The sequence below is a fragment of the Salvia splendens genome, chromosome 22, assembly GCF_004379255.2.
Source record: "Salvia splendens isolate huo1 chromosome 22, SspV2, whole genome shotgun sequence".
Classification (NCBI taxonomy): domain Eukaryota; kingdom Viridiplantae; phylum Streptophyta; class Magnoliopsida; order Lamiales; family Lamiaceae; genus Salvia; species Salvia splendens.
In genome coordinates, this window is record NC_056053.1 from 15671403 (window position 1) to 15688944 (window position 17542).

At 33.8% G+C, this 17542-nt stretch overlaps 1 protein-coding gene across 1 annotated transcript; it reads right to left on the reverse strand.

Moving 5' to 3' along the window:
- Positions 1-375: 375 nt before the first annotated feature.
- On the reverse strand, positions 376-2833 carry LOC121785736 (reactive Intermediate Deaminase A, chloroplastic-like). The gene is made up of 6 exons (XM_042184154.1): positions 2593-2833; positions 2202-2317; positions 1898-1942; positions 1171-1244; positions 994-1043; positions 376-776 (listed from the first exon to the last, which is right to left on the reverse strand). The coding sequence occupies exons 1-6, from the start codon at positions 2771-2773 to the stop codon at positions 679-681; spliced, it is 564 nt and encodes a 187-aa protein (XP_042040088.1). The 5' UTR covers positions 2774-2833; the 3' UTR covers positions 376-678.
- Between the last annotated feature and the right edge of the window lie 14709 nt (positions 2834-17542).

The window sequence follows — 17542 nt, forward strand, 5'->3', positions numbered from 1 at the left end:
TACTATTTCCTTTTCCATCCGTCCTCAAAGAGTATGAACTTTATAATTTTGGAAACTCTTTCTCTCCAATGAGGTGAGATCCATTCTCCACTAACAATACTTAATAAACTTTCTCTATCTATCTCTATTTTACTTTATTAATAATGCATTAAAACTCGTGCCGAATTCAAAGTTCATACTCTTTGGGAACGGAGGGAGTATGAGTTTGAAGTTGAGACTTAAAAAATCTATCTAATGTCACAATTCAAAATAGATGGTGGGTCTTCTTTGGGTTGTCCTCTCTTGCAGTTAATTTTGTCAATGAACAAGGTGAATAATTGGATCATTTATTTTGCAGGTATGAAGTTTGTATCTTGAATAAATACAAGGGACAAATTTGCAACAAAATGGAAATATTAATATATTATTGAAACTCATAAGAAATTAAGACTAATTTTGCTGGGTTTCAAATTACAAATTTCCCAAAGTAAAAATGGATACAATTTTAGGTTGTCTACTTGATCTGCATTCTGCAGAATTGATGATGCATTGCAGTTGTCACATGACTCTTTGGTGCTGAAAATAAAAACATACAGAAGCAATCATGAATTGACCTCAGAGATTTCACAGAATTCTCCAAATTAAATTTTTAGAATTCATGGAGAATGATTCGGATGCAGAACTAGATCCCTTTCGAGCTTATTGCAGTGTGGCAATGCACTCGATCTCGATTTTTGCATCCAATGGTAAGGCGGCAACCTGGTAGGTTGAACGTGCTGGAGCCGGTGCTGGAAAGTCTGCAGCAGTATAAATCATTAGTAATACCTTCCACAATAAAAACATAGACAACTATTAGATGTTCTATAATATAAGAAGGTTTCACAACTAATAAAAATTTTCCAAGAGAATACAAAGATTCAAGAACATGGGAAATGGAACTCTGGATAGCAAAGTGTGAATAAACATATTTGTAGTAATATAAACTACTGAGTTGACTTCATTAATAGAACTCACATTTAGCATAAATTTCATTGACTTTCTTGAAGTCTTTCAGATCAGCCAACCTAGACAAGCAAGAGACATAATGTTAATTAGAATTACAAAAAAAAAAAAAGAGAAAAGAAGACTGGTCATATTGTATATGTGAAAGAAAAATGGATGGGTTTTCCCGAATGAAACAGAAGTACCCACATGATTGTTGTCTTGACAACCGAGGCATAGCTTGCACCACTAGCCTTCAGTATCTCACCCATATTCTTAAGAACCTAGTACAGCACATTAGCTCAAATATTATCAGCAAGCCTCATTTGCCGAAAAGAACATCATAAACATATAAACCATCTGCAAGTATCCAGGATAGCATTACATGTAATGTCTTCTTCGAAAGGTGTCGCTTCCAAGTGAAAAATTAGGAAGAAAGAGGATAGAATAATAGAGTTACCTCTTCCCTAAGATCTCACATCATATTAGCCTCTTACGTTTCTTAAGATGAATATTACATAGACCGGCTTGTTAATCAAGAACTATCTTTTTCTCAAGTACAAAGTTCTACAAACGACGCTAACTTAAAATGTGGCACACTCCAGACTATGTTGTGCTGGACATTGATCCATGAATATACCTTTAGATTGACAAATTGAATTGGATCATAGCATAATTATGATGGTTGACTCAAGGAAACTTCATCTACACATTGTTATACATATAAACTTCAATTGAATTGAACTAAATTGTTCTCATTATGCCTAAAAGATTTATAGTGGCAAATCTTACCATCATCAGATAGCCCTACTCCTACTAGTGAGAGATATAGCCACAAACGAATTCATGTGTTTGGGCCTCCACAAAGTATACATTTTGTTTGAAAACAGAATCTTAAAAATCTGTAGTGCACAAAGGTTGATATGTAAGGGCATACCTGCTCAGTTTGATCTTCTACGCTATCCGAGACAAACTTTCCAGTCTGCATATTAACCAAAGAAAATTCCTTGTAACCACCTTGACAGATATTTATGGAATTCATTTCAAATAGAACTTTTCCAACATATATATAGGATTGTGATTTGGGATCTGCTATATACAGTAATGCTTCTTTTAGAACATTAATTTTTACACATTACAATGATCAATCAATAGAGCACATTGGTTACTGATTAATATACATTAGGTAAAGTATTTAAACACTCATTTCTATATATCTATGGATATATCCGATTACAAACCTCAGGAACAAGTCCAAGAACCCCAGACATGAAAAGCATATTATTCGCTTTGATGGCTTGACTATACGGCCCCAATGCCGCCGGAGCTTTTTCTGTCTGAACAGCTTCCTTCAAAACTAGTTTCAAATTTCAACAGCACATTAAAACCGTATAAGCATAATCGAAAATTCGAAAATTCCCAAATAATTGCGAAAAAACTAACTCAAGCTTCCCCAATTCAGAAGACGCAAGTTGAAAACAGAAGGTACAATCGGTCGTGCACAAGGTACAATTCGGAAACGCAAACAGTGAAGCAGAACAAACAAACAAACAAACAAACAAACAAACAAACAAACAAAATCATCGCATCGTAGAAACATCAGAAATGAGGATGAAAATGAGAATGCCTCACCTGGATTAGCATCAGTGGAGATGCCTAAGGAGGCGAAAGGCGGCGAGGGGCCGGAGCGGCGGAAGTTAGCGGCAGCCAAGGAAACACAGCCGATTCCGGCGGCTAAGGGCGCGCGAGAGCGTAGAGAGCCGACATCGATCGCCGGCATGTGGAAGCTCCTCGCGGCGGCGCACCACGCCATCACTCTTTTCCAGTCGCTGCTTTTTTTTCCGATTAATTTGGTTTCTCAGTCACTGTTGGGTTGAGACTTGAGAGTGTGAAATTTTAGTCTTATTGGTCATAGGTTTGGGCCTATGTTGTGACCAATAAAAAGCCCAAATTGTGAAATTGTTAGGCCCATCTGTAAATATGCCAAAATAATTGAGGCCGTCAAAGTGCGAGAAGCCCATGTAGGTAAAATGAAAATGAACAGAAAATAGAAAATTATTCGGATGATGCTTTTCCCAATACCGAGCAAAATTAATTTGCACACTTTTATGTTACTTGAAATAAATCTTGACCTATAGGAAATAGCATTACAATCAACACCACATATTTGGAATCTCATCCTAATAAAGTCGTTTCATGAAAATTTGGTTATTGGTGATTAGGGTTCTGAAATATATCCAGATATTAATATACCATATTTATCGTACTGAAAAATATCAAATATATTAAGTATGATTTGACATCTTACCGAAAGATTTTGGTATAATAACGATATGAATTGTCACATAGCGCACATTGTACTGAAATTTTGGCTTATATTAACGGAAAACACTGTAAGTTATGTTATACCGTATATATATATATATATATATTCATTTCCTTTTTGCATATTTTCTCCTTTTTCCTTCTCAATCTCAGCCCCACGATTTTGTCATCCGACGGTTAGATTAGTGCCACGTGTCATTTAATAATGCAGATTTTCCGTTGAATAATGCACACCGGCTAATAATGCACCATTATAGTGTAATAATGCAGATTTTCAGTTGAATAATGCACACCGACTAATAATGCACCATTATAGTGTAATAATGCAGATCATCTGGACCGTTGATGAATGAGATATAACGGCTCATATTAAGAAGAATAAAGGATCTAAGGGATGAATAGGAGAATAACACTCCCCTATATATATATATATATATATATATATATATGAAAATGTTCAATACAAAACTTGATCTCAATACAAAATCCAGACCAAATCCTGACCATGAGATTTGACAATCCAATGGTCAATAATTAAACAAAAACACGGAGGGTCATTGTAAAGCAGTTTTAGGTCATATTATAAACTTTGGATTTGAGGTCATGTTAAGACCATTTCATGTCATCCTTACTATAATGACGTAAAAATAAGCTTACAATGACCTAAAAATGACTTTTGTATGCTTGGTTCTGCATTTTTGTATTAAGAATGCTTTTGCATGGATCAAAACCCTATATATATATATATATATATATATATATATATATATATATATATATATGGGTGCATTATAATGATAACCCCAATTTCCATAATAACCCTATAACCAAATCTGGACCACACATTTTTAAAATCACGCGGTTGATATTCAAACTTAGATTTACTTCATAAAAAAAAGTGCGGGGGTAAATATGTCATTTCGCTCATGATAAAATTTACGTATCCAAATTTCGCTCATTTAATTTCTGAATTTCGCTCATTTTATCATTTTATCAGTCAGTCAAAAGTATCATTTTATCAACTCAGAGTATCATTCTATCCGGAAAAACTATCATTCTATGCAATAAACCTAACATATATCATTTTATCATTTTATCAGTCAGTCAAAAGTATCATTTTATCAACTCAGAGTATCATTCTATCCAGCAAAACTATCATTTTATCAGTTTTATGTCATTTTGTCACGTTAAAGTATCATTTTATCAGCTTATATGCAATTTCTTCAGCTAAACTATCATTTTTATAAGGTTACTGTCATTTTATCCGCTTAGATTATCATTTTATCAGGTAAAAGTATCATTTTATTAAACAAAAATGTCATTTTATACACCAAAAATACCTATCATTCTATCGGCTGAAAGTATCATTCTACCCGGCAAAACTATCATTCTATCGGCTGAAAGTATCATTCTATCCGGAAAAACTATCATTTTATCAATTTTATGTCATTTTGTCACGTTAAAGCATCATTTTATCAGCTTATATGCAATTTCTTCGGCTAAACTATCATTTTTATAAGGTTACTGTCATTTTATCCGCTTAGATTATCATTTTATCAGGTAAAAGTATCATTTTATTAAACAAAAATGTCATTTTATACACCAAAAATACCTATCATTCTATCGGCTGAAAGTATCATTCTACCCGGCAAAACTATCATTCTATCGACTGAAAGTATCATTCTATCCGGAAAAACTATCATTTTATCAGTTTTATGTCATTTTGTCACGTTAAAGTATCATTTTATCAGCTTATATGCAATTTCTTTAGCTAAACTATCATTTTTATAATGTTACTGTCATTTTATCCGCTTAGATTATCATTTTATTAGGTAAAAGTATCATTTTATTAAACAAAAATGTCATTTTATACACCAAAAATACCTATCATTCTATCGGCTGAAAGTATCATTCTACCCGGCAAAACTATCATTCTATCGGCTGAAAGTATCATTCTATCCGGCAAAACTATCATTTTATGCAATAAACCTAACATTTATAAGCTAAAAGTATTATTTTATCAACTCAGAGTATCATTATATCTGGAAAAACTATCATTTTTATAAGGTTTCTGTAATTTTATCCGCTTAGATTATCATTTTATCAGGTAAAAGTATCATTTTATTAAACAAAAATGTCATTTTATACACCAAAAATACCTATCATTCTATCGGCTGAAAGTATCATTTTACCCGGCAAAACTATCATTCTATCGGCTGAAAGTATCATTCTATCCAGCAAAACTATCATTTTATGCAGTAAACCTAACATTTATAAGCTAAAAGTATCATTTTATCAACTCAGAGTATCATTCTATGCGGCAAAACTATCATTCTATGCAATAAACCTATCATTTTATCATTTTATAATTTTATTAGTCAGTCAAAAGTATCATTTTATCATTTTATAATTTTATCAGTCAGTCAAAAGTATCATTTTATCAACTCAGAGTATCATTCTATCCGTCAAAACTATCATTCTATGCAATAAACCTATCATTTTATCATTTTATTAGTTAGTCAAAAGTATCATTTTATCAACTCAGAGTATCATTCTATTCGGCAAAACTATCATTCTATGCAATAAACCTATCATTTTATCAGTCAGTTAAAAGTATCATTTTATCAACTTAGAGTATCATTCTATCCGGCAAAACTATCATTCTATGTAATAAACCTATCATTTTATCATTTTACGTGATATTTGGCAAAATTCAGAAATTAAATGAGGGAAATGACAGTTTTACCCCGCACTTTTTTTATGAAGTAAATCTAAGTTTGAATCTCAAAACTATCATTCTATGCAATAAACCTATCATTTTATCATTTTACGTGATATTTGGCAAAATTCAAAAATTAAATGAGAGAAATGACAGTTTTACCCCGTGCTTTTTTTTATGAAATAAATCTAAGTTTGAATCTCAACCGCATGATTAGAAATATGTGTGGTCCAGATTTGGTTATAGGGTTATTACGATATTTAGGGGTTATCATATGATCCCGACTCTATATATATATATATATATATATATATATATATATATATATAGGAGCTTTATTCTCCTATTCATCCCAATAGATCCTTTATTCTTCTTAATATGAGCCGTTAGATCTCATTCATCAACGGTCCAGATGATCTGCATTATTACACTATAATGGTGCATTATTAGTCGGTGTGCATTATTCAACTGAAAATCTGCATTATTACACTATAATGATGCATTATTAGTCGGTGTGCATTATTCAACGGAGATTCTGCATTATTAAATGACACGTGGCACTAATCTAACCGTCGGATGACAAAATCGTGGGGCTGAGATCAAGAAGGAAAAAGGAGAAAATATGCAAAAAAGAAATGAATACATCCTATATATATATATATATATATATATGGTAGCGTTATTCTCCTTTTCACATCTTAGATATTTTTTCCTTCTTAATATTACGCGTTAGATCTAAGGCATCAACGGATCAGATTGATTCTATAAAACTGGTTCCGTGTTGCATTATAGAAGGTGGTTGTATGCATTACAGGGTTATTATTGACATTTGATGGAAAAGTAACTGCCACATTTTGGTATCTGCGAATAATGCACCACATGGTCACGAGTAATGCATATAATTGACTATATAATGCACAATATGTGAACTGCAATGTGCATACGAATAAGATGTACCATGTTATGATGTTTGGACACACGTTTCTTGTTTCCCCTAAGGGTTTAATAAGCTTAGGGGCTAGGGTATAGTACGTAGACACGTATGAAATCTTCACATGGTAACGAGTAATGGATATAATTGACTATATAATGCACAATTTGTGAACTGCAATGCATACGAACAAGATGTGTTGTGTTATGATGTTTGACACACGTTTCTTGTTTCCCCTAAGGGTTTAATAAGCTTAGGGGCTAGGGTATAGTACGTACGCATTAATAACAAATTATAAAACGATACGAATAATTCACCAAATTGTCACGAGTAATGGATGTTATTAACTATATAATGCACAATATGTGAACTGCAATATGCATACGAATAAGATGTACCATGTTATGATGTTTGACACACGTTTCTTGTTTCCCCTAAGGGTTTAATAAGCTTAGGGGCTAGGGTATAGTACGTAGACATTACTAACAAATTGTTGTTATTGAAATATACGTATGTGCATTATTTGGTTTAGGTAGTGCATTATGTAACTGCTAATTGTCATTATCTCAGTATATTATGCATTATTAGAGGTATTGTGTATGTGGGTTAATCAATGGATTGGAGATTACATACGTGCATTTAGTAATCTCTACGTACTATACCCTAGCCCCTAAGCTTATTAAACCCTTAGGGGAAACAAGAAACGTGTGTCAAACATCATAACATGGTACATCTTATTCGTATGCATTGCAGTTCACATATTGTGCATTATATAGTTAATAACATCCATTATTCGTGACAATTTGGTGAATTATTCGTATCGTGTTATAATTTGTTATTAATGCGTACGTACTATACCCTAGCCCATAAGCTTATTAAAGCCTTAGGGGAAACAAGAAACGTGTGTCAAACATCATAACACAGCACATCTTGTTCGTATGCATTGTAATTCACAAATTGTGCATTATATAGTCAATTATATCCATTACTCGTTACCATGTGAAGATTACATACATGTCTACGTACTATACCCTAGCCCCTAAGCTTATTAAATCCTTAGGGGAAACAAGAAACGTGTGTTAAACATCATAACGCATCACATCTTGTTCGTATGCATTGCAGTTCACATATTGTGCATTATATAGGCAATTATATGCATTACTCGTGACCATGTGGTGCATTATTCGTAGCGGTTTCCAGCCATTATTAGATTACTATTGTACCCTCATAATGCACAAAATAGGACAAATAATGCAACACGAGATTAATTACCAATGTTGATCTTGACAGTCCATTTCTCTAATCTAATGGCTGATATTAAGAATGAAATAGGAAGAAATATAGGAAAATGAAATGAATACATCCCTATATATATATATATATATATACCATAAAAATGATGTATACCATAATTTACTGTATACCTTGTATACACCAACATCAATGTATACCACAAAATGAGATATAACGTGAATACCAAATATATTCATATATATTAAATATAGTAAGTATAGAATTATTACAGTATTGCAGTTGGCATACCAAATTTTGTTACAATATACTGAAAAGCGGTACGATGTCGATATTAAAATTACTCATATATAGAATTATGATATACCAAAAGTTTTGACAAGATGAAAATATAGCTTTTATTTAGACCAAATTTTTAATACTACAATAGTATGATATTACAGTTTTTGTATGTTATACCGATCCATCCCTTTTGGAGATGAGTGGTCTTTGTATTTAATTTAAACTTCTTTGTATTTAATTTAAACTGAGGGGATGAATCAATAATGAATAACCAATTGAAATTAAATTACTAGTAAAAGTCTTTAAATGTTGGCTGACTCGAACAACCAAATTTGATGTCCGCATGTTAGCTTATGCATGAAATTACACTAAATTTTTGAAGTTTTTTAAAAATATTTTTATGTAGATATCTCACTTGGTGGTGGGTGGGGTGAAGAATATATAATATTTCCACTCTTTTAAACCTTTTATACTTTCTAATGTCCTATCCCTTTTTAACTCAATAAATAATGCTCTAACACTTCAATGACAATTACTCCTTCCGTCTCACAAAGATTGTCTCATTTTGACCGGGTACGAGTTTTAAGAAATGTAATGAAAAGTAGGTTGAAAAAGTTAATGGAATGTGGGTCCTACTTTTATATATATTAGTTTTATAATAAAATATGAGTAGAAATGAGTTAGTGGAATATGTGGTCCACTACCAAAAATGGTAAAAAGTAAAATGCGATAAATTTTGTGGGATGGACAGAAATGGGACAATCTTTGTGGGACGGAGAAAGTATTAGGTATAGATATAAAGTCAAATATGTATCTTGAGCAATTAATAATCAATTCTAGATCGATAAAAGTATATCCAATTTAATGATGGTCGATGATAGATGATTCTAGTATATGATAGTATTACAATTTTGGCCAATCGGTTGTCAACTCCTATTTGTTCACCAATAATATGGATGAAAAGAAAATCTATTGGAATCAAGTTAGGTGAAATAGGGAAATATGATGGTTAGTCAATTTTCTGGTATTGCAAATACTTCCTCGCCATTACCACAAATTAATTAAAAAACTTGGGATTTGGGAATGAAAGAGAGAAATGCAACTTGTTATTTATTTTTTCATCTATAGAACCTACCCCCATAAGAATCAATAATCATGACAAAATTTCAAAATAATATAGAAGGTGCAAGAAACTAGCGATCTGTCTTCTTTATGATTCATGCTTCTCGACGTGATTGTCATTGTCAAAATGTTATTTGTGTCTCTTATAAGTAAACAATATGATTTTGAATCAATCTACATTAAATGCGTTATACATCAAGCGATGATTTTGTTACTAGAATGTTGTTGTCATACACTATAAGAGAAAAGAGTAGTGACAAATTAATAAAATTGGGTTATTAATTGAAGTATTGGAATTGTTAGTTCTTAATTGATTTCATTCATTCATATACTTATACTTGTTGATTATAAATAATATAGAACTAAAATGGAATGAAATATGAATAATTATATTCATTCTACTAAAAAAATGTATTTATACAAATATATTTTTACCAAATATTTTGGATCATAGTATTTTGTATATACATAAATGAGTGTGTGCGTGTATATGTATGGTGTGTGTATGTGTGTGCTCATATTACATTATTATGTGTGTGTTGTGTTGGTGTGTGTATATATGTGTGTCGGTGTGTGTGCGCTCGCATATATGTGTATTTGTGTGTGTGAATATGCGTTGGTGTACGCGTCATTGTGCCGGTGTGTGTGCACATATGTGCTGATGTATGTGTAAATGTGTGTGTATGTATATGTGTTCTAGTGTATGTGTATATGTGTGTTCTCTGTATGCGGATATTGTTTAGAAATTTTTAACTAATAAAAATTTCAAAATTTTATTTTCATTTGAAAATTTTCAAATTATAAAATTGAGATGATATTGAATTGATATAGTATTAAATAAAAATAATATTATGCGTTGTATAACTTTGTTAAAATCTAAAATACCAGGAAATTGGAATGGAATGGTCATTCTTTGGCCAAATGAAAGGAATAGATACTCTCATAGGGAATGAAATGATAATTCAAAAAGGAATGATGATTCCTAAGCAAAAAATATAAGAAGCAAAGGAATGGAATAGAAGTAGGAATACCGTTCCATTATGTCATTCCATTTCATCATCCATCAAAGTTTAAATAATTAATCCCTATTTTTTGATAGAAAAAACAGATTAAATAAAAATAGTAAGAACATATATTTAAGTTTAAATAGATGAATTATTTATCCCAATAAATGACCCTCATAAAATCTTAGCTTGTCACGCTTTATTTTATCAATAAATAAATGTGAGTTTATCCTTGAGATATGAAACTATTGCACTTGAGAAGTCTGTGTGCTAAAAGTTATAGTCGCAGATTTTCTTTGAATAAATAAATTAAACGCATAAAAAATAGATTGTTTGTGCAAAATCTAGTCAAAAATAGAGAAGTTTGCTTAGCTACTCTCGTAGCCTCAAAATCATCAACTCAAATCCTATGCTTACTAAATTCCAAACCGACTTAATATCAACAAAAAAATCGAGTTATTGTGATTGTCAATTTCAACTATAAGCTTCATGGTTATTGTCTCCATTCTTGGAAATAGGGATGTCAATGTAGCCCGTAACCCGTGGGCTGGCCCGAATAGCCCGTCAAATTTATAGGGTTAGGGCTGGAAATTTCTAACCCGATAAAATTAAAACCCGATTAGCCCGCACCCGATTAACCCGCGACCAGTTAGGGCCAGACCCGAAAACCCGATGGGCTGGCCTGAAAACCCAATAAAATTTCTATTATTCTATTTTTTACTCCTAATTCGACACTTTATTCATTAATTTTATAATATAGATAACTACAAAAATAACTTTCAATTTTATATTAAATATACAAATTTTATATTGAATTTTTATTAATATAATAATTGATAAATAAATTAAAAACTTCAAATTCACTTAAAAAATATTTAAATTTCTAAAACATGCATTATAATTTCACGAAATATCTCAAATATTAGTATTTGATCATGTTTATGATTGAGTTTGACCATATATCTCAAATTTATCATAATTAAATATTTTACATTTTATGAATATAACTAATTTTCATCATTATTTATTGGATTGATCGCATGTTAATCTTATCGGTAGCAACCCGATTAACCCGCTGGGCTAGCCCGAAACCCGAGCTTTTAGGGTTATGGTTGAACTTTTACAACCCCGATTAGCCCGCACCCGATTGACCCGCAACCCGAGTAGGGCTGGCCCAAAACCCGATGGGCCGACCTGATTGACATCCCTACTTGGAAACCATTTTGTCCAATGAAATTGCAGATAGTGGTAAAGGCAAGGGGAGATGTTCTACACATATCTTATATGCAAAGTCAACACTCAACTATGTAAAACTTAGAAAAATGGACATTATATTTATGACGAAAATGGCATCATTGAGTATTCTAGCAATTTTTAGACTATGCATCTGATACGAGTATTAGGATTAGTATTAATTAGTTTAGATATATTAGGATTTGCATATCTTTTCTTATATTTGTTTCTTGTTCCCTAAGCTAGTATTCTAGTATTATAAATATGGCTAGGTTGTTATCGTTTTATTCATTCAATCAATATATGAAATTATCATTCTTTTGGCTCAATTGAGTAGCAAACAAGAAACATCTCCTAAGGTTGCCGACGAGGCTGATCTCGCGCTCAACCGCCCCTTTTTGCCGTCCAAGTCACGACCCAACGTTGGGCGCTCGACAACGACGACATCTCGTTTCTTGATTTTGTGTGGAAATCGACGTTAAGGATTTAGGTCCTTAACAACTGGTGCTTTCATCCAGAGCTCATCCTCCGTCTTCGTTCATCCATAACCCAAATCTCAGCAATCAAAAAAAAAGAAGAAGATATATTCTTCACCAAAAAAAAGGTACCACCGATCACCTCCCACTGCCGAGCTTCACCGCCGCCGTTATGCGGACTCACCAACAATATCAGCCCCCGCACCAGATACACCCTATTATTGCAAAACTCGATCGCCTATTGGACATGATGGAATATCGTCTGGACGCAGCAGAGCGGCGCATTGACAACCGCCGTCCGCCCACTCAGCCTGAGCCAAAACCACCCTACGTCTTACGCCGCTTGGATCCACCTGATCGTCGCCCACGGACGGGATACTCTCCCATCGGGTACCGCGATTGCGCGCAGGATGCGCGCCCTCGACGCCGCGGTGGCTATTTCGAGAGGGGCCACCTATTTGATCATGGGGATCAACGAATCCAATTAGGGTTCGATTGCCACCCGATTCACGCAATGCGGCCACACCGCCCGACGTGCTGGGACCCACCAACGCAGCAGCAGGACCACAGTTACCCATCCTTAGATCATCGGCCCCGACGCGCGGAGACGTGCTGGGACCGGCCTAACCATCGGGAGGAGGTGCGAGCACCGCGAGGCCATTCTGCCTGCCACCAGCCCCACTACTTGAGCCTTCCACCGCGGGACATGTACGGTTAGCCCGCGCGGGTGACCAATCAGACCCCGTACCAGCCTTTGCGCTCGCCTACCTGTTGGGACCAGTCTGGATTGCACAAGCAGCAGGGATACCCGACAGACGACGGCGAAGATGAGCTTGGTGATTTTGAGGACTCTGTATTAGAGACAGCAACAAAGGAGACCAAGGATAGTGATGCCGACAATTCGGATACAGAATCTGTATTAAATGTTGTCATTCGATTGCCTAGTGAGAATCATGGATCTAGGGAAGGTAGAGATGGCAGACCCGAAGACCAACGAGTTTCATTGTTAGACGATGCAGATGAGGACGCTTCCATTGAGGAAGGGCCAAAGGTCATCGCCTCATTCCCGGTTGTTCAATTGCAATCAAAATCTATTGTTGAGAATTGTTGGGGAAAGAAAGAAGATGGTGCTTACACAGGTTCCCGCATAATTGTTGGTGTCAATGTGGATGTCAGTGTCAGTGATGTTACAAGCATGAAGCCTCGATTACCATCGCTCGACGCCGATGCAAGGTTAATTCCTCTGCGAAATAACACGCCGTGTTTGAGCATTCATGAATGTGTGGCAGAACTTTCCATTGTAGCGTTGAATTTGGACGACCACATTAGTCTACATTTATTGATTTTTTATGGAGGTGATAAAGGGAGACATTCAGCGGTTCGATACACGTTTGATCCAGGAGGAGACGCCTCGCCAAGCTTTTGCTTTCAACTCTTGTCCTTGGTTCGTGGTTCCCACCTTGAGGACAAGGTGGATTTTAACCGTGGGGGAGTTGATACGAGTATTAGGATTAGTATTAATTAGTTTAGATATATTAGGATTTGCATATCTTTTCTTATATTTGTTTTTTGTTCCCTAAGCTAGTATTCTAGTATTATAAATAGGGCTAGGTTGTTATCGTTTTATTCATTCAATCAATATATGAAATTATCATTCTTTTGGCTCAATTGAGTAGCAAACAAGAAACATCTCCTAAGGTTGCCGACGAGGCTGATCTCGCGCTCAACCGCCCCTTTTTGCCGTCCAAGTCACGACCCAACGTTGGGCGCTCGACAACGACGACATCTCGTTTCTTGATTTTGTGTGGAAATCGACGTTAAGGATTTAGGTCCTTAACAGCATCGTACGTAATAAATTCCCTACAGCTAAGGCAACTTCTTCTAATTATGATTCTAAAATATCAAATTGAACTGTATATACGTATTTCTTCAACATGGTAGTTGAAAACTGACGTTACTTATAGCATCTTCAAACGAAAAGATAAATTGAGAAGATATATTTCATGTTGATGGCTGTGTAATCACAACTAAAAGTGTATTTGATGATCGATAAGGTCCTATTAAAATAATAACCCTTCATTATTATGCTAACTACAATCAGATCTCGTCCGGGACGATCTTCAAATGTGAGGCCAAGATCAATCCACCGTGCGATGTTAACTAAGTGTGTAAAAAATTCAACTGGAGGTATTATTGGAAACTTTATTTTGTTAATTATAACTAACTATTAAAAAATATCTCAAAACTTAGAAATCATAAAAAGTGTGATGTAAAAACTCTTGGCTTATGTATGGCCTTAACTTATCATTGCACAATAGAGTGATCACTTCTATAAGACATATCAACATAGTCAATGAAAAAATATACATGCAAATCGAAATTAGTATCAAATCGGGCACTAAAACGCATAATGTCAACAGAGATACTAGCTAGCAACACTGTCGAATTGTATGTATGAGAAAATTTAACTATGCATTGACATATACAATGTCAACTTCGTCGTATATAAATGTGAGTATTAATGTCAACCACTTATTATTTGATAAATATTTACGTGTTAATCAACATATATCTCGTAATAACATTCAATCGATTACATTATTGTGAGTAATCTAAAATCCAAGCTCAAAAATCGATTAGTTCAGCAAACAACAGACCTAATGTTATTCTGACATATGTTATGGAAATCAACAGACCTAATTGCTATATCTCCAGATGGAATGACTAAATTAATTATAGTAATTAGCAATTTTACAGGAACTATATTTACTTACAACTTAAAATATACTCCCTCCGTCCCGCACTACTCGCACGTTTCATTTTCGGCACGGAGATTAAGGAATGAGTGTATAGTAAAGTCAAATATTACGGCTATAGGTGAAAATTTTTACTAAAAATGGAAATAGTGCAAATAACTTGGGACGCCCAGAAAGGAAATAAGTGCAAGTAGTCCGGGACGGAGGGAGTATAAAAATTGAAGTTCAACCATTATATAAGTAAATAAAAACACCTCCTAGTTAATTTTGAAAATAATTTTTTTAAAGATTTATTGGTTATGAGAGGCTTTTTCCAATCAGTTTCTTTGAGGACTAGTAAATTCTACTCCCTTCATTTCTTATTAATAGATGTATTTTTTTTCTGCGTGGAGATGAGGAAATATTGTACTAGTAAGTAGTACTAAATAGAGAAAATAAAATAAAAGAGATAAAAAGAGAATGAAATATAAAAGAGAATATATATTACTTATTACTAAAAAATAAAATAAAATCTATTATACTAAAACATCCCCAAAAAAATACAAATATATTAATATACTCCTATATGACAATTTTTTTCTTTGAAAGCAAGAAAGAGACTAAGCCATAGGTGATTAAAGATGAATATAGGAATTTCAGTCGTAATCTCAATTTTATTTTATTTCTTTTGCATTTGAATCATCATAAGAGAATCCACGTCCTCAGTGTGACGGATGTCCCGGCGGATTTTCTGACGGACTTCCCAAAAACACCTCCTGTCACGTTATAAGGACATCCCACTGCATTGCCACGTCATAAGGACATCCCACTGCACAATGGCTGACAGACATCCCGACGGACATCCGCAATAATAAAAATTTACAAATTCACCAAATTAAATAATTTACGGAATTAAACAAGTGGTGCGAATATATAGTGTTTTTTTTAATTTAAAAAACGGGACGTCCGCCAGGACGTCCGTTGGGAACCCGCAATGGCGGACGTCCCGACGGACGTGGTCAGAGATCCGCGATGGCGGACGTCCTGACGGACGTGGTCAGAGATCCGCGGAACTCCGGTGTCCGCAAGCGACGTCCGCGTCCGCTGGTCGCTCGCCTAATGGCGGACGTCCGGCACGCCGGTCCGACGTCTGCCAGAACGCCCGCCGCTGCGGATGCTCTAATAGTTTATAGATTGACTCAAATAAACATTTTCCTGTTTGGCGAAAATATTATTAAAACCTTATCAAGTTGTATTCTTTTTTCTTTTTCTTTTTTTAAGACCAAAATGGCAAAATGCAATTCATAGATGAAGAATAGGTAAGCTCAACCCATAGGATAATTGGCAACTAATACAATCACCCAATCCCAACTCATTAATTAAGACGTAGAAGTATGTGGCGACCATGAACATTACAAAATCTTAGAAACGATTTGTTCGAAAATAGTAGTACCAATTTATTAATTAACTTAGCTATGCTTCTTTGTCATGACTAATTATTATAGAATAATCCATCTAAAATTAAATTGTAAGATTATTTTAGTTCGAGGATATATGGTTATAACTAATTATTAGTTTATTATTATCCATTTAGAATTAAGTTGTGAGATTCAATTTTATGAATCAAACTGTCGGTATTAATGTTTCCAACCGAAGAGTTTATTGTCAACATATATAAGTGATCGTTTTACAAATAAATTAAGCTCTCGCAACTTATTGGCCATCAATTAACACAATGCATACCCACATGCCACATTCGTTTTTTATTTATAAATGAAAGATAATTAGATAAGTAACACAATAATAAGATAATTGGATAAGTAACACAATAATTCTCCAAAAGTATTTGCCTAAAATCCCTAAATTTCAAGCTGACATTGAATGATGTAGTAAGTATTGTTTAATTATGAATCCATGTATGCAACTTGTGTCCTCCATTTTTAGCTTCAAATTTGGGAATTTAATTAGGTTCTGTGATAAAATGAAAGCCTTAGTATTATCTCCTATTTAATTTTATGAATATACCTATGAAAGAGAGGAACACTAATGTAGTGTTTGAAACCAAAGAAAATAAAATAAAATTGACGATACCTTATATCATATCAAAATATCATGCACCATATATATTCATGACTTCAAAAGTAGTTTGATTCAGCAAATTCGAAATAAAAAATAGATACATGATGCAACAGTAAAAAACATCGTTTTTGTAAAATACAAATACTTTTCTCCAATATTTTAATGACTACAAATTGATTAAATAGAATACTAGTATTTTAATTAAAATAGTGTTAGTAGTAAATTTAGGAATATGTTTAAAATTTGTAATTTTTATGTAATTACAAGATAGTTAGCAATTAATTAAGTACATGTGCATGTGGTCGATGAATAGAAACCTTTGAACAACTTTATAAATTCTCCATTCTTCTCATCATACAATTTTCAACCACTTCCATTCTCCATTCTTCCCATCATACCTTCATTTAATGCCTAATTTAGAAGAA